The 25,812-nt window shown below is 40.9% G+C and overlaps 1 protein-coding gene across 1 annotated transcript in view; it reads right to left on the bottom strand.

Annotated features, from left to right (window-relative positions):
• The window catches only part of DNAH10 (dynein axonemal heavy chain 10), a 49,973-nt gene that overhangs the window by 9,353 nt on the left and 14,808 nt on the right, over positions 1-25,812 (bottom strand). The window contains exons 24-62 of the mRNA XM_025895489.2: positions 25,250-25,483; positions 25,027-25,149; positions 24,033-24,266; positions 23,330-23,553; positions 22,538-22,807; positions 22,270-22,453; positions 21,503-21,637; positions 20,937-21,089; positions 20,194-20,382; positions 19,939-20,085; positions 19,167-19,358; positions 18,880-18,998; positions 18,554-18,712; positions 18,126-18,261; positions 17,874-17,996; positions 17,267-17,401; positions 16,744-16,957; positions 16,162-16,281; positions 15,109-15,254; positions 14,555-14,707; positions 13,776-14,036; positions 12,952-13,124; positions 12,490-12,583; positions 11,370-11,537; positions 10,859-11,047; positions 10,092-10,263; positions 8,971-9,174; positions 8,141-8,221; positions 7,546-7,743; positions 6,784-6,945; positions 6,418-6,592; positions 5,396-5,577; positions 4,509-4,645; positions 4,056-4,273; positions 3,477-3,698; positions 2,720-2,867; positions 1,618-1,897; positions 1,033-1,262; positions 603-876 (exon numbers count right to left, since the gene is read on the bottom strand). Of these exons, the coding sequence (XP_025751274.2) occupies positions 603-876; positions 1,033-1,262; positions 1,618-1,897; positions 2,720-2,867; positions 3,477-3,698; positions 4,056-4,273; positions 4,509-4,645; positions 5,396-5,577; positions 6,418-6,592; positions 6,784-6,945; positions 7,546-7,743; positions 8,141-8,221; positions 8,971-9,174; positions 10,092-10,263; positions 10,859-11,047; positions 11,370-11,537; positions 12,490-12,583; positions 12,952-13,124; positions 13,776-14,036; positions 14,555-14,707; positions 15,109-15,254; positions 16,162-16,281; positions 16,744-16,957; positions 17,267-17,401; positions 17,874-17,996; positions 18,126-18,261; positions 18,554-18,712; positions 18,880-18,998; positions 19,167-19,358; positions 19,939-20,085; positions 20,194-20,382; positions 20,937-21,089; positions 21,503-21,637; positions 22,270-22,453; positions 22,538-22,807; positions 23,330-23,553; positions 24,033-24,266; positions 25,027-25,149; positions 25,250-25,483 (6,958 nt within the window). The remainder of the gene's footprint in view (positions 1-602; positions 877-1,032; positions 1,263-1,617; positions 1,898-2,719; positions 2,868-3,476; positions 3,699-4,055; positions 4,274-4,508; positions 4,646-5,395; positions 5,578-6,417; positions 6,593-6,783; positions 6,946-7,545; positions 7,744-8,140; positions 8,222-8,970; positions 9,175-10,091; positions 10,264-10,858; positions 11,048-11,369; positions 11,538-12,489; positions 12,584-12,951; positions 13,125-13,775; positions 14,037-14,554; positions 14,708-15,108; positions 15,255-16,161; positions 16,282-16,743; positions 16,958-17,266; positions 17,402-17,873; positions 17,997-18,125; positions 18,262-18,553; positions 18,713-18,879; positions 18,999-19,166; positions 19,359-19,938; positions 20,086-20,193; positions 20,383-20,936; positions 21,090-21,502; positions 21,638-22,269; positions 22,454-22,537; positions 22,808-23,329; positions 23,554-24,032; positions 24,267-25,026; positions 25,150-25,249; positions 25,484-25,812) is intronic.

The raw sequence follows: 25,812 nt of genomic DNA, 5'->3' as shown, positions 1-25,812 counted from the left end.
AACTGAAGCAATCTTTAAGTCCACATCCTGCATCTGTTGTGGGGTTGATGAGATGTCCCATCCCTGGAAGTGTCCAAGGCCAGGTTGGACAGGGCTTGGAGCAACCTGGTCTCGTGGAAGGTGTCCCTGCCCATGGCAGGGGGTGAAACTGGATAAGCTTTAAGGTGCCTTCCAACCCAAACCATTCCATGATTCAGTGATCTGGTCACCCCACAAAGATCATTTGATTGATGATTGGACTTGATGATCTTACAGGTCTTTTCCAGACTTTATGATTCTATGATTCTATGATTCTGGGATCAGAGTGATCAAAGATGGGGCTTTGGATCAGGCTTACAGAGTTAACACAGCACCCATGAACTACATAGCTGTGATTTACCTATGTAACTGTGTTAAGAAAAGCATTTCTGCAAGAGTTATATTATTAATGTGTGTAGTTTCTTTTAATAGCAGGGAGTAAAGAGTGAACCAGGAGCAGTGTCGGGCTCAACATCAGGGAATTCACTGTTTGGTAACTGCCTCTTTTACTAAAACCAACTGAAGTCATGGCTTTGCCTTTTTTTGCACATCACAGTCTCAGCCCACCACTAAATGGCACTGACCTGTGCAGCCATAGTTGTAGGTGTTCAGAGTCAGTGTATCCATGATGTTTTTTAACCTCTTCGGAAGAATCGGGTTGGGCATGGATTTCCGAAGAGAGAATCCAAAAACCTCTAAGAAGGAGACCAGTGAGAACTGGTACATCATGTTGACAAGTGCCATTTCAGACAATACAGAGAAGAGGATGGCTCCCCTCTTGGCAGCTGGTCTGTAACCCTCCCGAAGGACATCAATATCCGCTGCTGTCGTCTCAGCCAGCTTCAGTTTTTCAATCACCTGTAAAACAGGGATTTTATACACCTGGAATTGCTGTGCTGATCCAGAGGGTATCTATTATATCACAATGATCAGAGCTGCTCAATGCCTATGTTTGATGAAGCACAGTGAAAAAGGAAAGACTATGTATCCTTCCAAAAAGCCCAGAGCTGGTACCTCAGTAGCTTTGAATTTTGTCTCTTCCAGGGTTTTCACCAACTCCACGTTGTCCAACATGTTTCCTGTGGAAGTTGTCAGTCCATGAAGGAGAGTGTCTTCCAGATTTTTCAGCAGGTTTTTGTTCTCACTTGTCTCCTGGATGAGACGTTCTCTCTGTTCTTCCAATTCCCTCCTTTCAAAGCCCGTGATGACGCTGAGCAGCTGATCCTCCAGGCCCTTCAGTGTAACTACAGGTGCAACACATGGACACAGCACACTCTGTTTCTAAACACAGGACAGCTTTTATACAACTTATTTAATCTCCAACATCTCATGAAACTACAGCAATGCAAGAGTGACTTGGTTAATGACTCTATATCTTAACTGTACCTAAGCATCCTCACCTGACAGGTGCAGGAAGAGATATTTGTCTCAGCTGTAGATTAGAAGAGAGAAGTGAGAAGGATTTTCTATTAAATCAGATGCTAAGTATAAGGGAGACTGAATTTTTTAGAGCTTCATTGAGATTTCAGACAATGACCCAGCCCCTAAATTTGCACTGCATCATAATCACTGCTTTGTTAAACCCACACTTGAGCTCACCTGTGTAATTGATAACCATGGCTTTGCCAAACACAGAGGGAGAATACTTTGGGTTTGCTAATTTGGTGTTCAGGTACAATCTAAAATTACTGTCATAGTCGACCTCTTTGTCCCCCAGGACGATGAATGCTCGCCCCTGTAAAACTTTGATGTTCTTCTCTAAGACATTGTCTATCACAGGATCGATGTATTCATCCACACTGTGCAACAAGAAAGGGTTTCCATACTTTATGGCCAGTTCTAGTTGTTTAAGGAAATCTGGGTCATTAAAGGAAGCCATCTGCAAGAGAACAATGGGAAGATTTGAAAGGAGAACCAATACTCAATTTGCTGAACATTATTATTTTCCAATAGCTGCCAGCACTAGTGAAGTTTTCTCTTTGCTGCTTTTTGTCTTTCCTCTCATGGTTGATATAAACTGCACTTGTACAAAACAATAAAGGTGCCTTTTTTCTGATTATAATTAAAGTTGAAAATAATTTCCATTTGGAGAACTACTCTTCAAAGTTCTAAATGTGCCTCTGACTGTTTATTGTTCTACATGAAAATTCCATCCTGGAGCTGAGAAAATCCACAATCTACATCAGTCTTTTGGTGAGAATATTTCTGCATGTACAGACAGGCTGAGAAAGAGGGGGTTGTTCATCCTGGAAAAGAGAAGGTTCTAGGGAGACTTTAGCACCTTCCAGTGCCTAAAGGGGCATCAAGAGAGATGGAGAGGGATTTTTGACAAGGACATTTAGCAATAGAACACGAGGGAATGGCTTTAACTGAAAGAGGGCACAGTTACATGGGATATTGGGAAAAAATTCTTTACTCGGAGGATGGTGAGGCCCCAGCACAGGTTGGCCAGGGAAGCTGTGGCTGCCCGATCCCTAGAAGTGTTCAAGACAAGCTTGGACAGGGCTTGGAGTAACCTGAGATAGTAAAAGATATCCCTGTCCATGGAAGAGGAGTGGAACTAGAAGGTCCCTTTCAATCCAAACCATTCTATGATTCTATAATTCTATAATTCTATAATTGGTTCCCCATTCAAGGTGACAGAGATTTATGCAGCTTTGAAAACAACCAGTAACAAGGTAAAACAATTATTTATCTTTACCTTCAGATCATTTTTTTCTTCTTTCTTCTTAATCCAATGTAATGCCTGTTGTTGTGGGTCAATACAGAGTGGGAAGCGACTTGCATATGTTGTCAGGATACCATTCTGGATAGAGAGCTCGTCTGGAGGCAATCCTTGGGAAACCCATCTGGGAACAGAATGGACCAAAGACTAGGCTGGGATGAAAACTCCATGGGAGAGCAGCACATTTGATTTGTCAGTAGAACTATGAAATTCATTGAGAACACTATTTGACACACAAGGAAACATACAGTGTATGGGATTATGAGAACAGTGTCAAAACTCAGCCTGACCCATTGTCTGAGTGGTCTGGAACTACACTACTCATACTGTAGCCTTTGGTGAGTAATTCTGCAGTAGCTGATATATGGGCTATCTGGGCATGGGGTTTATACCAAATTCATTGAAGTCAATGAAAAGACACCTACTGGGTTATGGGAACACATTGTTTAGATAACTCCTTTAAAAATTTCCTAAAAATGATATTATATGCATCTGAGTTTAGTGAATGTCCCTGGAATGTAAAGTACAATGATTTGTCACAACAAATGGCCTTCATTAACCAGAGGGAAAATTATTTGTCTCCTCCTCTTGACATGAAAGTAGGATTCTCTCTCTCAGGAATGGCTGTGCACCTCCACCCACAATCTGCCAGTTCTGTGCTCCAGGCTCAGCTCCAGACTCTCACATTATCATCTCACATTCAGTACTCACTGGGTTTCTTGACTGAACATACCTGCTGACCTCCACCTCATTAGTCAGGAGGCTTTCTAACTTAAAGGATTCACTGCATGGAATTTCTCGGGAGAAGATATCTTTGTGCCACACCTTATACATCATTTCATGACGGAAGTCCCAGCTGAACGCTCCCTCATAGCTCAGAAAGGCAGCAGCAAGTAGACAGTCTCCAAGCAACTTCACCTTTCGTATTTCATATTCCTTGAATTCCTCTGTCCACCTGGTAGAATTAGAAGCGAATCTTGGGTCAGTCTGTACCAGAGAGATGGAGTTTATGTGCAGAATTTCCAGCTGCTGCTATTTTAGATATACGTTGAGACAGACCCCCAAATTTAGAATCAGTTGTTCTCTCACTATTATCATATCCAGAGACACTGAGTTGATCTGAACCCTCTTCCTCCTAATGTGAGTTATTTTTCAAGAGCTAATGGATATTAGCTTAGAATGGATAACAGCTCCTCTCAGCAACAAACACCATAGGAAGTGACATTTCCAAAAATGTCTCTGCTTGATAGATTTTATCCCTGACACATGACCCTCTGATGTCAAAAATGTCCCTCTTTGAATCCAGACTTACCTCTCATTCTCAGATTTCAAGCCAGCAATGAGCTTGTCAGCAGCCTCTAATCTTCTCTGCATAATCTCTGCTTCTTCTTGTAACTTCTGGTTTTCTTTTATGGCCTGTTGATATTTGTCATCCAAAGCTTTAAGCTCAGCTTGGAGAGCAACCAACTCTGCCTGTATCCTTTCCAGTTCCTGCTTACTTAACAAATAGTTCCGTTCTAGCCTTGCCACCTACATTACATTTTGAAGGAAAGATGAGTGTCAGAGGAAAGAAGGGTTTTGGAGAGGAGTCTTAAGTTTTCAGATTTCTTTTGGCTATTTCATCTATTTCAAAGTGTCCACAGGACTCTCATCCCCTGACAAAATAGGAGGTTTGTCAGCTTAACAACAATATTATGGCCCCAAAAATAGTCAGACACATCATCTGTTTCTGACTAAATACTTTCTTGAATCCAACTCATTTTACCTTTTCTTCCTTGGGCTTGACATTTTTCACTACATCACAGTAGGTCACCACTGCTTCAGCAAACTTCAACATTCCCAGTCCTGCTCTGCTAATAACTTCCATTTCAGCAAAGGTAGTATTAAGATTCCTTAACAGAGCTAAATTGGCAAACACAAAAATATTGCAACTGAGTTGAATTACAGTGAGAAATCCTCAAAGAAATAACTTTCCCCACCAGCAATATCAGCCAATGCTGTGACAGACAATATGAAACCTTTGTCAGAATATTAGAGAGACTCTGACTTTAAGATGAACCTACTGGGCTGTAACAATACAAGCACAATATTCCCAGTGATTTCTCAAGTTCTTTCTCCATAAAGGGAGTGTTTTCAGGAGTTGTTCATTATGTCTGAAGTTCATGGTTTGTCTTCTCTGCAGCAGTCAGGTGCAATTTTGCTCCAAGACCTAAATTCCCCTTTTAATGGAAGTGCTCTGGATTACACCTTTAAGAGCATGTGCAAAGTTTGGTCCATAAACTTTAGATATAGCTGATCTTCTTTCCACTCTGTAACATCACATTTTAATTGCCAGCACATGGATGAGGCCATAATTCTACTAAGCAGCTAAAAGGAGACAGCAGGTCTACTCAGCTATCCTTGCCTGCTTTAAACCAGAGCCTGTAAGACCCTGGGTAAGGTTTAAACTGGATGGGACACAGGTAGAAGGTCTTTGAATTCTGAAAAATCAAGTCATCCCAACAGTGCAACACCTGCATCATGGGCAGTGCTGTCCCTTAGCACAAAGGGAATCCCACCCTCCCAAACTACATTGGAAGGACTGCTGCTGACGTGGCTAATCACATTAACAAGATCCTATGTTCATTCCAAGTATACAGATCAGGAATTCACCTCTCATAGACTTCACATTGCTCCACGGAATTGCCCTAAAATCTGTTGTCAACAGTTGTCGCAGGAAATTTGTGTCAGCCATCATTGCCTTGGCGTTCTTCCAGTTCAGCTCCTTGTAACCTCTCATGATAAGAATACAATCCAGGACAACCTGCACCTGCTTGGGGGGTGTTGCAAAGGATCTAGAAAACAGAAGGAGACAGTGGAAGAGAAAAAGGAGGAGACAAAGCATATGATGCCAGACACGATAATTACCCGTTAGAGAGGCACTGCAGTACAAGAGCTTGTACATAAGACATGCCACACACAGTGAAAAAGATAACCCAGCTCAGACAAGAAATTATTAACTACTCAAAAGCTCAAAATTCTTGTATTCAGACAATCTGATCCATGAAATACTAAAGGATTTTAACAATGGAAGGCCTAGAACCCTGAGCCACGATATTCCTCCACAGGGCAGTGAAGCAGCTTCCCATTGGGAGAATCCAGAGATCATAAAAGAAAGGAAACCAAAAAACTGTGGCAGGGAAGGGAGAGCTGTTGCTATTTTGGGGACAGCTACTTCAGGGAGAGCCGAGGACTGGATGTGCCTTTACATCGACCTCCAAATACAAGATGCATCATAAAAACACAGGGAGAAGTTAATTCAGCAGGGAAATACATTTTCATGCTATGAAAGCAACCCTGAAAAATAACTGGTATGTGTTCCTGTAGACACAGGAAAAAAAACAGGGGAGGAATGAATGGGTTTGGACAGTCACTGTTCAGGCAAAACCCACAGTAGGTTCTAGTGCAAGGCACTAGACACAGGGCAGAGAAATATTGGGAAGACAGCAAACAAAGGCCTGGAAGAACTGGCTTAAGGTGAAGTCCTGGGCAAGGAATTGGAGGATTCTGTTATGTCCTCTGCACCCACACAGCTGATGTCCTGACCTTCACAGGTAAGTGAGAAGGGTGAGGCAAACAAGGGTCTCTCAGTGAATTTCCAAGAGTTTGTGCTACTGTACATGCAAATGAGTCACCTGAGTTCAGTAACTTCAGCCTTGTCAAGCTTCTCAACCTCCATTTTGGCAGCTTCTAAAATAGGCTTGATTTGATCCAAAGCTTCTTCAGCCTCTGCCTTCTCCACAGCAATAACCTTATTCTGCTCCTGTATTTCTATAGCTTTTTCTTCAGCCAGTTTTTTCTTCACCCCAGCTAGGAATTGAAAAGGCAGGACCATAAATGAATTATTCAAATTTGTATACAGAACATATACTCATAAACTAATATAGATTTACTCTTTGCTGAAAATCAGAAATTCCCATCAACTCAGGCTCTTCGTGTTGCTAGCTTGCCTATGTTTACATTTTCCTCACCTTAGCCTTCAGCAGCTGTAAAGCACCCACCTGCTTCTGTGTTTGTTGCAATCTCTCGTAACAAAGCCTCACAGGCAGCTGTTTTTTCTGTTAGCACAATCTTTTGCTCAGCAAGTTTCTGGTTCAGCTCAGCCAGCTGTACAGCAGCTTCCTTCAGCTTAACCAACCCCCCATCCAGTCGCTTACATTGTGCTGGGTAGGAAAAAAGAGAGAAATGATTTATGGATTGTGTCCTGTCACACAGTAACAGACAATCTCACAAAGGGGAAACGTGCTTAGAGGTGCATTGAGAGATTTTTCCTTTCCTAAGCCTCCTCTCCAAGATGATGTTAATGTCACTTGAGCTGACACACAGTGGCCCTGTGCCACAACTTGCTTTCCATATTACACTGCTCATGTTTTATCCTCTTCACATATTTCAATGCCACTGAAGTATGAATAAGAATTGCTATTTGAGGAAGAATGTCAAACCTTGACTGAGGCTGAGCAGGTATCAGATTTAATCAGACTCTTCCCCAAGCAGAGTAATGTCTGGTTTGGAGATTCTGGCTCAGGTTCATGCCTAAAAGGATTTGGGGAGAGCCCACTGTTTGACAGGGCCTGAACATTTACATGTGGCCAGCATATTGGGTCAGTGTCCAAATCAGATGTCAGCACAGCATTTCAGATAGTGCTGCTAATAGGATTTTTCCATATTGTGGGTAATATGTGGGATTCTCACTAGCAGTTTTCCTTCTTTTTAAAATATTTAAATCACTTATTAAAAAGCAGAAAACATCTACACAGCCTTACCTAAAATGAACTCATTTTTCTCCTCCAGCAATTTTGTGTAAGTACTGATAAAATCAAGGTAATTCTTTGGTGTGACATGATTGATACGTCTCAGTTTCTCCAGAAATCTCTTGCTGAAATCCCCTACAGATTCATGCACCATCACCATGTGCTCAATCACTGACTTGGAGCTCTCTGGTGGGATACGTGGGTTCTTTACTAAAATTGGGTAGAAGAAATAAAACATTGCAAAGATGTGTGGTTTTTTCAGAGTACACCAATTGCCATCCTTCTTATGTACATCTAAGACAGGCACAGAACCAAATCTGCTTTCTGGGGCAAAAAGCAAAATCAAGGCAGAGTCAGAAGGGAACCTCCTAGAGGCAGCTCACATTGTCTGCAGAGCTGGGAACTTGAACTTTAGCAATGTTAAAAACCTATTTGATTAAGAAACTACCATCCAGTGACATTTCTGGACGGGGTTTTTGCATCACCCATTTAGACTCAGGGTAACAAGGGTAACAAATTGTGAACTGTACAATAACTGCAAAGTTAAGAATTTATTTCTTAGACTGTACCAAGGGTTAAGGGGTTCAAATACTGACATCTTACATACCCACAATGGACTGTGCAACTGCAAACAAGGCCTGGGCAGGCCAGGGCAAGAACCAGTCAATACCAGTGTTGTTGACAAGACCTTAAAATAAAAGGACAGTTTTATCTCCAAAATTCCTTGGTAAAACTAGCCCCTTATCTGACAGGCAGTCCACTCATTAACTTTATTCGCATCAAGAATCTGCAAATCTGTCTTATTTGCCTCCTGCTTAGCAACAGAATTTACCACAAAGTTAATACTTCCATTTTGACAGTAAACAATGAGCTTTGCCCCTCTGTCCTGCCACCCCCATGGTTCCATTCTTTTTAGGCTCTTCCATTCTACAGTCAAGAGCTGCAACAAGATATTTTAGTGCCTGGGCTGGCATTCCCACCCATATGCATCTTTCCAGTGTCTCTTCCAGGAGTCCCAGGACTCCTTTCAGTCACCTGCTGAAGGGCAACATCTGCCAGGCCTGGGTGGTTTTGGATACAAAACTGTTTCTCTTACCACCGTCCTGGTTTCATAATGATTTAACACCACACATTCTTCTGCAAACCACAGAAGAGAGGCTGCAGACACAGGCTGTATAATTTCAGTTCAGTGAGGATGACCAATTGATTTCCAGCTGTTCAGCTGGAAAATTAACTGATCTGGTAAATGCTAATCAATAATGCTCCCTTATACGTTGTAATTAACTGGAAAAAAAATCATACACTTCAAATCCTCAGTCATGAACCCTGCTCTGCTTGGCTTCAGCTGCCAGACATCTCTCAGTGTCCACTGGAGATTTTTCTCTTGCCTGTTAATCTGTATTTCACAGGGAGGGGACTAAACAGTGCAATTGATACCTGGGAAATTTCTGCACCACGTTCTCAGATCGTCCCCAACTGGGGACATTCCCAGGACGATGTGAAGGTTGCTTGCACATTTGCTTACAAAATATTGCCAGACACTCTCTTTAGCTGTGTGCACTCCAGCTTTAGCAGCTTCCTCACCAATCTGACTTAGGATAGCGTCTTTTTCATCATCTGCAAAAAGGGCTGGCACCATTCCTGTAACATAAGGACAGAAGAATGTTAGTGAGAACAACCAGGAAGAGGAAACCATATGGCTGGGGACAGGGCAGATGAGAAACCAGAGTCAAATTTTAATCCTAGTTCTGCAAAAATGACTCTGAGTAGTTTTGAATGAACCAATTAATCTCTCTATGCTTCTCTTCCTCCCCACAGACCCAAGGAAAAAGAAAGGCTGTAATTAGAATGATCCAAGGGAGTTTAGAGGAATAATTAATGCATTTTTGTTTGGGTTTCAGCAACTTATAGAAAATTTCACAAGAGCGTAAAGTGTTTTTAACTCTGAAAGAAAATCTTCATTAGTGTTTACAAACTATCAGTTCACATTTCCATTCTCTCAGTCTTGTGGCAAATAGTGCCTAAGTTACCTATGACAGACCAGGAACAGGGAAAACTAGAACAAGAAAAGGGATAAGATTTAACACATCTGTTTTCAAATCAGATCGGGTAGGAACTTTTACAGAGAGGGTGGTCACACAGTGCAAGGTGCTGCTCATTTTCAGCTGCTCCATACACTAAAAGATACTAAACTACAGTTTAGGACATATATATATATAAATATAAATATAAGCAGCTGCTGCAGTTCAGTTGAATGCTACTCAAAAGCCAATTGGCCAAAAGGTGGGTTTGTGGCCAAATGCAGCTGAAGTTACACCTCAGCCTTGGAAGAAATCTGAGACTCCTGCAGCATGAATGAACCCCACAGCCTTCCCAGACACACAGAAATGACTGTAAGAAGGTGCCAGAAAGTCATTATTAAGGCCAAGACCATTTCAGGTAGTACCAAAGCAGCAGAGGACACAGGGAGCACCAGAAATAGCTCTGTCAAGGGTACAGTTGAGATTATGAGTCACAAGCAGACAGAGATCAGGAGTAACTGAGGCTGCCAGTGGCACCTGAAGTCAACATGTTGTTGATGAGTTCCAGGAAACTCTCCTCTGCCACGTGGCCATCTGTAAATAAGAACACCACTGGCGTGTTCTTAATACCCAGCTTCTGGTACAGATTTTTCAAATCCTCTCGGAAATTATTTTCTCCATATCCTCGAACCAAGACGATCTCAAATATCTAAGGATGAAAACACATACTGAGAAGACACAGATGGACTCAAGAGATGATGGTAACTCATGATTAATCAAGAGGGTTGGTTTGGCCCCTATCATCAGCAAATGTGTAAGTATCAACAAAATTACGCACTACATTCTTTTTAAAAATGACATTTGTACAACCCTGCAGGCTTGAGTTTTCAAAATTGCTTTGTGTTCATCCTCCTTTTTTGTTCTTCCCTTCCAAGCTTTTGTAAGAGACTGAAAATACCTCTGAGAGGAACACTTCCTGTCTGATACAATACAGTATCAATCACAATAAGGTTCCCCAACCAGTGCTGGAATACACTGAAGTATCAAGAGCAGTAGTTAGGGACTGTTAGTTGTTCATTGGCAAACCCATCCTTGTTTTCTGTCCCCAGTGCCAAACCCAGATCACCCACAGTCATCATCTTGGACCTCCAGGCAATCACCTCACCCTGGGCTTCTCTCCACAGGGAAGAGCTGCCAGTCTGATCTTATCTTGACTGACTGATTTATTCCCCCCCCCAATTTAATCCCCATCACAATATTCCTTTCCTTGTCATCTTTCACTGCAGGGACACAGGGTCACCTACCTCACATCCAGCTGTGTAGGCAGCCAGCCTTGTTAGAGATTGCTTCCCTGAGCCTCCCACTCCGATGAGCAGAGCATGCCCTCGGTCCATGCGGATGATGCGATGGATACGGATCAGGTGCTCCAAAGCATCATCAAAAAGAACCAGACTCATCTTAATATTGAATTCATTGTAGTCATCCAAAATCTCCTTCAGAGAAAGGTGAACAGAATGTTACTAGGAGATCCATGAAACAATTAGTAACATTAGTAAAATAACAACCTACTCAGCAGCATTATTCCTTTCCCATTTCTCAGGGCAAATAAACTATTGGAAAACACTGCTCACTGTAGCTGATCCTCAGCTTTCATGACTGCACACCCCAAATGGATATCGATGCACATGGAATTCTGCACATGGAATTCCATGTGCACAAAGGAAGGGAACAGATTTCCTACGGTTTGAGGCAGGCTCCTGCCCGTTCCTCAGGCACAGAGACAGACTCAGGCACAGTTCCAAGCTGATGCACTACCTGAAAGAGAGCTTTTGCTACATCATAGTCTTGGATATCTTCATAAACACGAGGTTCAGCTTCATTCAGTGCTGTTCTGAAATCCCCAAAAAGAACTGGATCCCTCATGGCATGCTCCAGTTCATCTGTGAAATGCTCTTCCACCAAGCTTTTTATATGACCTTGTACCTTGAAGGATATGAAACGAGTCTGTCACTAGAAGATCCAAAGAATACAGCCCTCTTTTGTGTTCTATGTATGATCTGAAAGGATCTAATAGGTGGTTCAAGAACCAATCAAGGCAATGGACTTTAGAATGTTAAAACAGAAAAGGATAAGCTTGATAAAAAAAAAAAAACACTTTCTCACATATGGGTGTAAACAGTATATTAATAAACTTTCTTTCTCAGCAGTTATAGATGTCTCACCAGCAAGATTTCTCACAAAGCTTCTAAGTCTGCATGAATATTCTGAGTTGTGAAAATTGAGCTGGAGATGTATCTTTGTATGTTAGAGGAGAAAGTTTTAAGCAGGAAAATCTGAAGCCATCTTAATGTACCTCTTTTCATCTAAGCAACTTCCAAAGCAAAGCAAGTTGCTTATACATAAGTAGTCTTCACCCCAATTTCTCTCCTAATTCTCAGGGTATAAAACTGGCATCATTCTCTTTTGTGTTTTAAGATATAATTTGAAACATATATATATCATTTTCCAGTTTGCATAACAACCAAAACTGAGTCCACTGTTTAAGAACTCAGTTCTTATCCATTTTCCTACTTGATTGTAGTCACATTATGATATAATCCTTCCTGAAGGAAAATACTGACTTGAAGTGATTTCCTGAGTTTTCTCCCGCACTGCTCTCACACTTTGGCACTTGTACTGCTGCCAACCAATTTTCCTGGACAGGCAAAACAACTGATACTTTCCATTCCTTATCTGATTTCTTAGTCTGCCACAGTCACTTTACTTTAGAAAAAAACCTCCATGGGTCATGTTTTAAATAATGACCAATATACTGATCAGACAAGTTTGTAGTTGGACTGCAAGACCTGAGTCCAACAGTTGGTAATGTTGCTGTTGCAAATTAATTGCCAAAGTAATAGTGAGTGACTACTAAAAACTGAAAGAAATTACTCACCAATGCTTTGTCTTCTTCATTAATCAGCCTGTCATGGAAAACCCTCAGGCACTCATTTCTCCAAACTCTCACCATCTGGGTCACTTTTTGAAACCTGAATTAACATCAAAATATCACAGTGCACAAATGAGCTGACATGATTCCTAAGGCCATATGGTTAATAACAATGAGCAAATACTAGAGTGACCTTCTTACTCCTTTTTTTGCTCTCTTGATTTTGTTCTTTTCATAATTTGCTTGCAATTTTACCTCTAGATATCTTATTTGAGAAAGACTAATGCATCAGTGTTTGTCACAAAGAGTAAGATCACAATTTAGGATGTTCTAATTCTCACTGTGGCACAGGTGTAATGAAAAGTAACCAAATGGGACTGAAGTCATGTACCAAAATACCTCACCTTCACCCAGATTCACCCAAATAAATAAGTGTAGGACCACTGAAGCCAATTTTTCTATTCTTACCTCTCTGAACTTGTAAGAACAAGTCCATTGTAGACTCTGGAAAGATCCCGCAGGTTAAAAATGTAATGGAATTTGGAAGGAGTTGGGGGTAGGTCATTAATAATCATTTTATAAAGCTCCAAAGTACACAGAGTGATCTTGTCAGAGATGGCTGATATTGCCTCAGTAAATGTCTGCAAACATGAGAAAGAGGTGTTTTCATGAGACTGCCCAGAGAGAACTCAATGCTATTAAATACAGTCTGCTTTCCAGCTTTTAAACCGGATTGGAATATTTCAAATACAGTTAGAAATTCTCTGTAAGATGAACATTCTGCAGTTTAAATGTTTTGGGCAGGCTCCATCTTCACGCTGGAGCTTGCTGAGTGCTCAAGATAACATCAAACTCAACGACTGGAATTTCCACTGCATTTCCATAGCAGAAAAATTAAACTCCTCTTTTATTATCTGATGTTCCAGGTTCCTTGCTAGTAATGCAGTTTAATGCATTGTATCAAATTTTTCACACTCATTCAGGAAAGAGTTTGCTGATCTTTGTGTTTGTGCTCACAGGAACTATAACCAAATCATTCATAGGTTTCAACCTATGAAAAGCACCAGGTTTATAAATTATCTGCTGACTTGAATGTTTACATATTACTCAAGAACTCATTTTAACAGTATAAACCCATTGAGAAAGAGAAGAGGAAGGGAAAGTTCACATGAGGTTCTAGTAATAAAAAAAGTTGATAACAGAAGATTTCAGGTCTTGCAACAACATAGAAATAAATGTCTATTTAAAACTAATAAACCTGTTGAGCAATCCTTTAAAAGCAGTGAAATTACCGCAGTGTGGCCTTTCAGGATGGAGGAGTAGATCGACTTCAGTGAGTGTTCAGAAGGAAAAGGTATGTTAAAAACACTGAAGAGTGAGATGAACCGAGGGTCCACTTCATTCCGACCTCCTCCAGCCTTGCCCATGGCAGCAATAAATCCCAGGTCTCGAAGGAATTTACAGTTCATCTCCTTCCCACGGTCGTACATGAAACCCTTTTCCAGCAGCAGCTTCAGCAGGGCAATGGGCTGCTGGGTGCCATACTCATCCACCTTAGGGATACAAGAGTCAAGGTATTTAGAGCACAGTACATCAGCACCCCAGTTCCTGCTAAAAATGTGGAAATACTGTGCTCCATACTCAGGAGAATGTTACAAGAACTAAGTGACACTTCATAAAGCTCTAGCACTGATTGTGAACACTCACTCCAAAGTCTCCTATAAGAAAAGCACCTCTTCTCAGAGATAAACTAAATGCACACACACTCTTTGCCCCATTTATAAAGAGAAAGGGACCTGCATCCAATATCAGGCCACAGAAACACGATTTTAATGGCACAAAAAGATGACCGAACAGGATCTCTCTTACATATAGGACAAACATTGCAACAGACAGAAACAACCCCTCTGGCACACAAACCCAACTCTTCCGATGATCCTGAGCTGGGATCCAGTGACACACTTACCATGAATCCCTTTGACTTGGGATTCACTGGATTTGTGCATGAAGGGACCACACCAATGCCACCCCAAATGTTTCTATACTACCTTTCGAACTATTGGCAGCTTACCTTTGGCATATTCATATCATCCATGAACACCAGGAGACGTTTTCCCATGGGAGGGCCAAAAGTGTCCTTGGTTCGTTTTTCTACATTTGTCTCCAGGTTTCTCTGAATGTCCATGGATGTTGTACGAGAAGAGAAGTTAATTACCAGCACCAGCTGCAAAGGAAGGACATGGGTAAGAATGGATTTTTACCTGTTCTTTGTTTTTCACTAGACCATTCAAAAATATTCTCTATATTAAACTGTCAGGTGTACAGGAAATGTTTCTCTCATCCATTATTCACTTGAATTACAGATGACAAAGTAACTTCATTCTTAGCACTTTGATAATATATTTTTAGTTTATAAAATTGGATTGGTACATGGTAGAAGAGGACAAAACACCTCTGATCCTGAAGGATTCTCAAGTCATTCCCACACTTTGGGTCTGGAGTTGCAGTCACGTTACTCGGGTCACTATTGCTGCCCACAAACTCAGCCTTCACAATGCAGATTTAACACAAGGACAAGGAATGAAAATGCAGCTTTACAAACAAGGCAAAATGCCTCCTACATACATTGAGGTCTTTGTCCAGATTGCTCAGGAAGTTCTGTGTAGTTGCTGTCTTGGATGTGCCCGATTCACCTACAAGGACAACTGGGCGTTTTATCTTCACCATCTGTTCCAGTAACCAAGACGTGCGAGTTGTGTCCACTGTGGGCACTGGAAAAGAGCATGGATACAATCCCTGGTTAAATTAAAATGCACTACAGCCAGGGATTTATATTTATAGAATAATGCTGGATCACACTCTCAAAGTATTAATGTGCAGTTGTACAAAGAATTATCAACTCGCAGTGTTGAAAGAAAATTTTAACTGCTTAACCAACTCTTTTCAGCTTTTATCATTGGGATCTTTTCTTCTGTAGATATATTAAAAAAGAAGTTATCATCCATATAGGAGGGTCATGGTTTGGTTAAGCTCCATTTAATCCCTATTTCAAGGATATAATCTGGATTTATTTGGATCATAAGCAATTTCCCAGAACTCTACAGAGATGAATTTTTTTTTCCATGTGAATAGCCTGGCATTAGGAGCAAATTCAGAGATCACAGAATTATCTTGTGTCAGTGAAGTTAACCTGTGCTTGCTGGAGTATTACTGTAAAGTAACAGGCCTTAATTTGTCCTGAACTATGAAAAGCACCTGTCACCATTATGCAATGCTTGAAGTAACAACCAATAATGGCCCTAAGAACATAATTTTTATCTATTGAGTATCTGAACCACTGAGCTGACGTTTTTCCTAGAATTTCTGGTACAGCAAACTGTGAATCATCTGCTATTCTGGCTTGTAAAAGGTATTGTTGGCTCCTAATAAGCCTTATTAACTGAAACAAGCTTTCATCCTTTCCTCATTCCTTTATTACACTGTGAACATCAACTCTATTACTGGTAAACTACTATGACAAGAACATTAAAAAATGGATGTGTTCCTTCACAAGCAACTGAACCTGAGTAGATGATCTTCAGTAGAGAAAGAAGATATCTCATGTTAAGTACCATGCACTCAGTGGTGACACATTATAAATTAAAGGTAGATCATCACTGTATTTTATCTTACACTCACCTAGAATGTCAAGAAATTTCACTTCAGGGTTATGAATATATTCAGGAACAAGTTGCATCCAAGGTACCCACTTTTTTTCAGATCCATCAAAATGAAAGTCATACAAAGTTGGCAGCTGACCTGCAAAACATTAAGCAATTGTAATTTTTCTAGAACACTGAAATATCTCACAAGAAAACAATCTGAATGAGATGAAAATGAAGGGTAAGAATCTGGACTAAGCTGGGTAACGCTTTGTTCTGTTTGCTTGTCATTAACCAAAATTCTCCTAGTCCAGCACCTGGGTCATAATGTTGCTTTATAAGCACCTTCCAGTGGCTTTTTTTCACATTTTACTTTTCCTTTCACTGTTTATCTCTTCAGTTTGGCATAGAAAAGTACTGTTCTGTGAGGACAGACCAGTAGCTGAGAGCCATCCAGCATCAATATCTCTAGGTGGTTTTCAGTGATAGTCCCTCAAAGAGCAGATTTTGCAGCCAGAAATAGCCAGTTGGAAGGAAGAACAGTGATCTGCCTTCATGGAAACTAACACTTTCCTCATATAATCAGTGGGATTCCGATTAAATTATGACGAGATCCTACCTGGCAGCTCCCCTGCCTTAGCCAGGGTGTTGTCATCCTTAACAGTGGACATGCAGGAAATACGTTTAACATTTTCATCAAATTTAATTCTCCCAGCATCAAGAAGAGTAGCACCTAAGGAGCAATACAAAGCTTCCAAAAAAAAACACTCCAGAACATCAGGATTCTCAGACTGTACCACTAGGACTTCCAGCATCACAGTCAACTGCACAACCTGTTGGAAAAAAGACAAAACTGTAAACAAAATTGTCAGTTAGATGTGTGAAAAATGAAAACCCATCATATGTTTTCAGATGTTTGCTGATTTTTTGTCCTTTTGTCCAGGTAAATCTACTGCTGTATGTATTAAGGACAGTAGAAGAGCACTGTTAGGAGCTGATTGGCTTTGTGTCTCTTGGTGCTCATCACAAGCAAACTCACATTTCAGCAGACTCTACTCCTTTCTCTGGGAAGATTATACTTTCTCCATCATTCCATTTTCTTTTTAGTTAAACATGTTCAGCCTTTATTCTCTGTTTCTTACCATGTTTAAATCTGTTTGAGGAACAATGGTCTTCAGCCTTTGCCCCTGTTTGCCATCCACAATTCCCTCCACGATCATGTCAATAAGGTAGGGCACATACTTTTGAAAGAGACGATTCAAGTCAAATCTCTCTTGCTGAGGAACAAAAAGGACAAGAATTCAACATACAGAAACCTGGAAAGCAAATTTTTGACAGCAGCACTTCCCATCAACACCTGCCTGACCAGGTATGATTGTTCTTGAAGGAATCACTTCTACCAAAGACAGGGTACATGAAGAAATGTGATGCTGTTGTATGGACTGGGTTTTCAGCAGGTGAAGATCAGCATTCACCAGGTGACAGCAAGCAAGTTGCCTTACTTCAGCTCCCTGTGGACTTGAGTTTTTAAACTAAATGTAAGAAACAAGGAGCTAAGCAATCTCACTGTTAACTCTTTGTTCTTCACTTCTCAGAAACAACCAGAATTCAGAAAAGATGGGAATTCTCTTTAGCCCTCTACTGCAGGTCTAGTGATTAAATCTGTTGTCAGAAAATCAGACTGTCTTTAACTATCTGAAATTCAGTTTTTAACACAAATACTTGCCGAACAAGTGCAGAAATTCCCACCTCATTTTCTCTTCCTTGGACCCATTTCTGCCAGTAGGGCTCATATCTCAAATTTTTAGGATCTACAAAGACCATTCCACAGCGGGACACCGTGGCAGGAGATGCATACTGTAAGTCACCAACCTATAAAATAATCACACAAGATAATCACACACTTAAGCAAAGAACAGCCACAGTAACTGCTTTTCAGGCTTTGAAGCCCCATCTGTCTCTAACCTTTCCCATGTATTAAATGGTCCAGTCATTTCTTACCTCAAACAACAAAGCACAGTGTGACTGAAGCCTGATCCGCTCCCCGTTTGCCAGAGTCAGTAACTTGTTGTCATCCATGACAGAATTCATGTTTTCAACCCAGAGAGCATCCACATCTCCATCAAAGAGAATGTACCTGTGTACAAGAGCCACGGGCACTGTCTAATCTCTGATTTTATTAATATTTCAGAATTCAGAAGTGTCATCAATGGTGTGAGTGCTAGCCCAGCTGTTTGGAAGCCTACCACTCATTTTTTAAAATTGCATCATTTCACTGAGGCTAGAAACTCAGGGGAGACAGAAACACTCCTGGACATTTTCTGTTTATTTAGAATTTCTGTTTTAAACAGTGCAGTATCAAGTATTTATTTTTGATTGATGTAAATCTCAGTATCTAAAAAGCATCACAATGATTTCTAGCTGCCCACCTTCGCTCTTTCTTGTCAGTTGGCCTGTTGATATCCCGAAAAATGTTTGACAGGACTCCATCTGTCCAGTCTCGTGTGACAGGGTCGAGGATCCCATACAGCTCAATCACACTCATAGCTTTAGGGTTCAATATGTAAAGCTTTGTCAACAATCCCAGCCTAAAGATACAGGAAGAAAAGCACAGTAAAATCACAAAATACCATCTCCTGTTAACCCAAGCAAATACTCTGGGCAGCTGTTTACTCTGTCATGACTAGACAGGGCTGAGCAACACAGTCTGTGCCATTTTACAGCCTGATTTCCATGTATCAAATTCTATACTCACTTGTTTTGGGCCCGGCACAAAGAATTAATGACAACTGACTTGCCACCTCCAGTAGGTCCAACCACCATTGTTGTGTGCCGGGTTAGCATTGTCTCATACATCTGAACTACTTTATCCACCTGGAAAATAAATATTGATTCAGGAGAATACTGTCAGAACTCTTCTGTGGACAAGATTAGCAGCTGGCCTATATCAGATCAGCTTTCCTGGAGCCACTCCACAGTGCAACGATGCACCTTCAGCCTAATGTTTACAACAGAAACTCAAGCAATTAACATTTTTTATACCTGGACTGGTAAAACAACATAACCCCGTTCTTGCAGCACATGTTCTACAGCATCATTAAAGTCAGGGTAGCGAACTCGAGGGCAATCCAGGCCAGGAAACAGGTCAGAGATTAAGCCAAGGAAGAGAGGTACGTCTTCAAACACAAATTTAGGAAGATTCATATCTCGTAGAGCTCTCATTAGTACAACTTCCTAGACAGAACATAGCAAAATCAATGTTTACCAAACAGCTAACCAATTATCCAAAATTAGGTACTTCAAACATCTTTAAAAACTAGTGCCTGATTATGTCAGCATAGCTTTGGGAATATTTTCTTGGCATCAGTTACTAGTGGAAACAACAAAGGTTATTTTACAAGGGTTAAGCAGATCAATAGCTAAGAATAACACAGTGCCTTTTTGTACCATATTAACCAAATGCCAAATGGCTGGAGTGGCCCACATCACAGCTTCCCTGAGCTGGAGCACTCACTGTTCAAAAACCAGCTTTTGCTATTCATTCACAGACATTCCTCTGGCTATTTGCATCCTGGGCTCCACAAGAAGTAAAATACCTCATTTTACATAGATTTCCCTACTTTGACCTGAGTTCTGATGGCAACTTACTGGTAGAGAGCATGATGGAAGTCAGTAAGAACCAAGTGAAATAATAAGACAAGTAACACCAATGCTCCTCTTTCCAAAGCAGACAAACTACACCAGATGGGTAAAACACCTCCCACTTCCTATTGAAAAATATGAGCTGCCCAGGGTAACTAAGCAGCAAATCTACCTCACTGAGGTCTGCTGATCCTCTTTTCAGCTCTCCAGCCATCACCAACACTGACTTAAGGGCCCGCAGTCCAAAATCATAGTGATGTTGTTTAGAAAGCTGTTCCTTTGCCAGCTTGTAAAGCACTGTCATCTTTTTGGCAAGGACCTGTTTGAGATTTAAGTTAGACAATCATAAATGTGTAAGTTGCAACCAAACATTGGCCATGAAACGTGAGTGTGTACACAGGTATGGACAGCAATAAAATTTTCTTACCTTTGCCATAAGGAACCCTTCAGAAAAGAGCATTATCTCACAGATCTGCTGAAGATCTGGTACAATAACAACCACAGGCCTGAACAAAGCTTTCACAGACTCAGGGAGCTCAGTCCGACCAGCATAGCCAGGATTCATTGTAATAAAAATGCCAATCCGACTATCAAGTGTAATTTCCTGTCCTTCAAACTAAAGAAAACATTAGAACAATGTGAATTAGGAACTGAAACAAATAGTACTATTGGCTCAAAGAGAAAAACAGCAATACTGGGGCACCCACTTAGGACAAAGGGTTAAAATATTTAGCTTTTCACAGTCATCCAGACACAAACAGTGGGATGAGTGGATCTTGGATCTAAACTTTAGGACATTTCACAAGCCTCAATCAAATTTTCTGTCTGAGGGTTTTGAATTCCAATAAACATCAGTAAATAGAGCCTACAGTCCACATCAAGTTAAGTTACTCCTCTTCCGAATTACTACTATGCTATTATCCCATTTACTTACTATTATCCTATTAGGATCACTTTTATCCCACTTCACAAAGGAAGAACCAAGCAAAGGAAATCAGCAAGGATTTAACATCTTTCAAACTGAGAGCAGATACTCTGCAGTTTGAAATGTTCAGCACAGACAAATTAGAGAAGCAGCAGCCCTTTGATCTAATGAAGGGGTCTAACCCTGGATGTTGGCCTCAAACCCAAGCTCAGCCTTCACAATTACTCTTCTTTTTTAATGTTTACCTGAAATACTTTCAACTTATTCATCAAAGCATTTCGAATTGTCTGAATCTGAGAGGAAATGACTGAAAGCACGGAAGCATCAATGCGATTGAATTCATCAAAGCATCCCCAAGCTCCACACTGGGCAAGACCAGAGAAAATTTTACCAACTGCCTAAAAGGAACAACAAGAAAAACCTCTCAGCAATGAATATACAAAAACATTCAGCATCAAAAAAACTTTTAAGTATGTTAAGACTCTTAATTACTGGGCAAAACCTCTGCATATTTATACATGCAGGAGCAGGCAATCTCTCATAAGGTGTTCAATAATTACTTGCCAAGTGCAGAATGCTCATCACAAGCTTTAACACAAATCATATAGTCATTGCTCCCTTGGTTGAAAGCACCTGAATTCTCCAGGAATTTATTCAAAATAGACATTTTTTTGCTAAATTTCATTATCAAACAGCATTGTATCTCTAAGGGAGGTACTTATGCAGCAGTTCAGAGTATGTCCTTATCCTGGGCACTGAAAAAGAGCAGCAGGTGGCATTTTATCAGAGAACACAGATCTTTAACTCTTACTTTGAAGTCCATGCCTTCTCCACAGTTTGTCACTACACACAGCAAGCCCAGTGCTTTGGCCAGATCCTTGGTTGTTTCTGTTTTCCCTGTACCTGCTGGCCCTGCTGGTGCTCCTCCCAAAAACATTGATAGAGCCTTTGGAGATAGACCAAAAAACAAAGCAAAGGTTGGATTAAATTTAGATTTGGTTGGTAGCAAAACTTTCAACTTAATCTGTGAATGCATTCTGCATTATCCTTGAGGCAATGATATCACAATTGATTTCAAGCATATCAGTGTTCACATTGGCATCTGGGAGATGGCTGGAGGAGGCAATAGAACAATGATGTGATTGTGTAGAACTACAGCAAGGGCTTTGTAAGGGTAGAAGACCCTTCTGGAAGATTTATGGTGAGGAGATTAGAGCTTGTTTCACTCAGGATGACTTTCCTGCTTAGAAGAGGCATCTTTCCCAAAGACAGTTTTAGAAGTTTTCTCCTCCTGCATTCCAGAGAAATGCTCTCTGGTATGAGAAAAAGATAAGTCCTGCAGACATGTCAAAGACCCCACAAAGCAGGGGGCCAGGGATGATAAAAGCCCTGAGAAGAACAGGTGGCATGTCTTTCCTCAGGCCCAACATTTGAAACTCCATTAAGAGTAATGCTCTTTTAAGTCCAGTGTTCTTGACTCCGGAAATAAATTTCCCTACGATCCTTCCACTTGGGAATTCTTGGGGGTATCTTACTTCCCAGGCTTGCTAGCAAAGCTCACATGACTGCACACTGTACCTGAGTGAGCGTGAGGTAAATGCGGTCGGTGAGGGGGGTGATGACGAGCCGCCCGTTCAGCCCCATGTACTCGTAGCCGTAGGAGAAGGTGCCGGTGCATTGTCGCACCGTCAGCTCGTCCGGCTCCCGCTCCCAGTAAAAGCGCAGCTGGCTCTCCCACTCAAACTCCTGAGCCTGCAGGATGCTACACAACACAGAGTTAAAGCATGGAAATACCATTTCTGCACTTGGCATTTGCTCAGCAGGTTGGGCTCAGCGGTAGGTTTACCTGTCCCTCACGAATATATCGACGATGTCTCTGGCGTGAACGTCGATGATGAGGACAGTGTTGTATTTCTTCCTGTCGTTCTTGCTCAGAGGCATCGTGATCCGGGTCACCAGGTCGTCGATCTGCTGATGCATTTTTTTGGCATAGAGTTTCATTGCCTGTTTTTCTCCCTTCTTCACTTTCCGAAAGACATCCTCTACCTCCCAAGTCCACCACACTTGATTAGCAGCCAGCACCATCATGCCTTGGAAGAGCAGCATCCAATCAACTCTATGGAAAACACATATAGTGAGGGAGGCTGAGTTACTGTTTATTTTAAGGAAGTGATCAGGAAAGAAAAACTGAAACCAAAACCAACCAACCAAACAAACAAAAAGTTCCTTCTATTTTCCTGTTTCTGCAACAACTACAACGTGAGCTAAACTTTTCAGAGATGTACAGAATTCTATCAGGGTATGCTGTGGGATTTCAGAAGCCTAGGAAATACCCTGATAGAAAAGCTGCCTATTCCATGTGTACAATTGCCAACTGGAATTCATTGTGAGAAAAACATACTGAGCAAACACCACTAAAAATCAAACCTCAAGATTTAGGAAATTAGATATGAGAGGTAACACATTTTTCCTGGTTTGTTAAAATAGTGCATATGCACGTATTCATATCCCTCCACTTACAGAAACACAGGCTAAATTGTGTATGAATTAAAAAAATGAGTCTTAATTTTTCTGCATTGCTACAGGTTCATAATAACACATCAGGAATTTGTGTTATTCTTGCTACTGGTTTTGTCACCTGCTTCTGTCCTCACAGTAGCGAAAAATGGCTTCCTTGGTGAGGCGCCTGTTGGTCCTTCTCATTTCTTCCAGCACTGCTGTCATCCAGTTCTCCCCCCTGCCCACGGCAGGGACAGCCTGTCGGAACTCCATCACCTCCTTCTCGGCCGAGATCATGGCTGTTGCAATCTTCTCACCATCTTCACCATCCTGGAACCTCAGGGCAGCCACATTATCAAACATCTGAAAGGTACCAGCAAAGAAATCCACTGGAATTTTAGAACCATAGCTTCCAGGATGTAAGTGTATCCAGCCCCCATTTCATCTTGAAAGAAAAGTCCATGGACTCTAAGGAAAAATGGATCTGGCTCCTAAGTAATCAAATACAGATGTTGATGTATAGCCCAGCATCCTAACTGTAATCAGGAAGATAATCAGGCCCAAATGACATTGACCTTTTTTTTCTAGAAAATAAAGATCTATGAGGAGCTACAGGAAGGTTCTTTAATGGTAGATCATTCTGATATTTTGAATGTTCCTCCATCAACAATCCTCTACTGTAACTGCTACTGGCCAGGAGAGAATATCCATCAGATTTGATACAAGATGCTGCCAGGATGCTTTTTGTGTGCAAAAAATATTAGGAGCATGTACAGTATAGTCTGTTAAACTTCTTAAAGCATCTAAAATCACAAGGCACTGTGGAAAGCCAGACACTGCACCTTTATCATGTGTTCCTGGACACACAGTGGGTTACTGCTGCCAAGGATACTCAGCAACTCATCATCAGATATAAAGAAAAATCTTGGGAAAGCATTTCTCTTGGCATCCAAATAATCATTCAAGCTCTTCTGACATTTCTCCAGCACATTATTTATATGATGGAGGTCTCTCAGACGATTTGGGACCTCACAGCATGTTTTTATTGTCGGGTCTTTTACAGTTTCATTCATTATCTACAGAGGGAGAAAATGAAGTTTAGAAAACACTGAACAGCAATAGATTACACTAAACTATATTTAATTAGTGACAAAGCACACAAGCAGCACAAGTAGTGCAGGTTCTTACAGAAGTGAATCAAAGGTTTTAAAACATGGTTTCTGTTGCTGCAGGGCTGGATGAAAACATGAAGGTAGTGTGTTTATGGAGATACAACTGTAAAAACAAGTGTAAGCAAGACAAGTCTATATCCCAAGCCATGCCAGCATAAGCAAATACCTGACTGCACACAGTGGTACTTCAAGGTATGATCAAACACTGTGTTTCAGATTCACAGTACTCTCCCAGTTTTGCAGATGGAAAACAGAAAAGTAACTCATGTTCATACTGGGAGTATGTGTTCAGTGTGGGAACAGTGGCAAGAAGCAGGAAAGCCTTTTCAGCATGTATGTAGGTCCTCAATCTCTAGAAACACATCTAAGCCTCTTATTATAAAGGTAAAGGTAAAAAGATGTATCCAATGAAAGGAAAAGGAGATTCTGCCTACCCCATGTTGCCAGCCAAGGACCACACCTCTGCCTGCCTTAGCTAAATCAGGAGAAGTCTTCTGATTATGACAGATGTGAAGTAAAACACAAATTCCTGGGTTCCCCAATCTCATATTCAATTAATTATACCATTCTCAGTGTTACACATGACACACAAGACCATAAATAACCATGGAATGGGAACCAAAATGCACTAAAAAATTATGCTGATCACAAGTCAATCACTTGCCTCTTTAAACATTTTGTCTACTCTGTCAAATATTTTTACTTCCTCTGGAAGCTGTGATCTGATATCTCCACCAACAAAGATGCTCTCCAGGTACATCCATTTTCTCTGAACCGCTATCCAGATCTAAGAATCAAATGTTATCATCAGAGAAAGAAAAATACAACAGAAAATTCTGATCATACATAATAAAAATTAATTATTTAGTCCAGCACTTTCCTCCTACCTCAGTTACTTCACTAATCAATGACAGAGTTTTTTCCCACTGGCGAGCAGTTGAAAGGAAAGGCCCCACAAATCGACTGCCCAAAACACTCTGAAGGCTGACATTGTTGTCATCAAGAATCTCTAAAATTTCCTCTGAGGGTCCCAGAATAAAGCCTCGCTTCTCAGTGCCTTTGATGTATTCTAGTACAGTGAAGTTCATCTGTTCCCATGTATCTATTATTTCCTTCAATCCCTGCATGTGAGCATAAATGATGCATCTTTTAATCTTCAAAAACTGGAGAACTATAATCTTAAGCAAAAAAATGTAACAATTAATTCAGCAACATTTTTGCAGAGATTTTCTAACTCTGGTTTGTAAAGAAGGGTCTATTTCAAAACATGATGAGGGCAACAGAATGGATCCCACTTCAGATCCTTTTTTCATAGGACAAACTTGCTTATTGTAATAACAGAAATTCAATATACTGCTGCCAAGGCAATACTGCTGGGGTTCTGTGCCATGTGGGAGCTTCTTAACAGAGCTATTGATCTCAGTTGTCATCAGTTCCATCATGGCAGCTA

This window comes from Manacus vitellinus, unplaced genomic scaffold, assembly GCF_001715985.3.
Source record: "Manacus vitellinus isolate BGI_N305 unplaced genomic scaffold, ASM171598v3 scaffold_31_pilon, whole genome shotgun sequence".
Lineage (NCBI taxonomy): Eukaryota > Metazoa > Chordata > Aves > Passeriformes > Pipridae > Manacus > Manacus vitellinus.
Note: the sequence above shows the minus strand (reverse complement) of the source record. Positions and strands in the feature narration are given on the sequence as shown.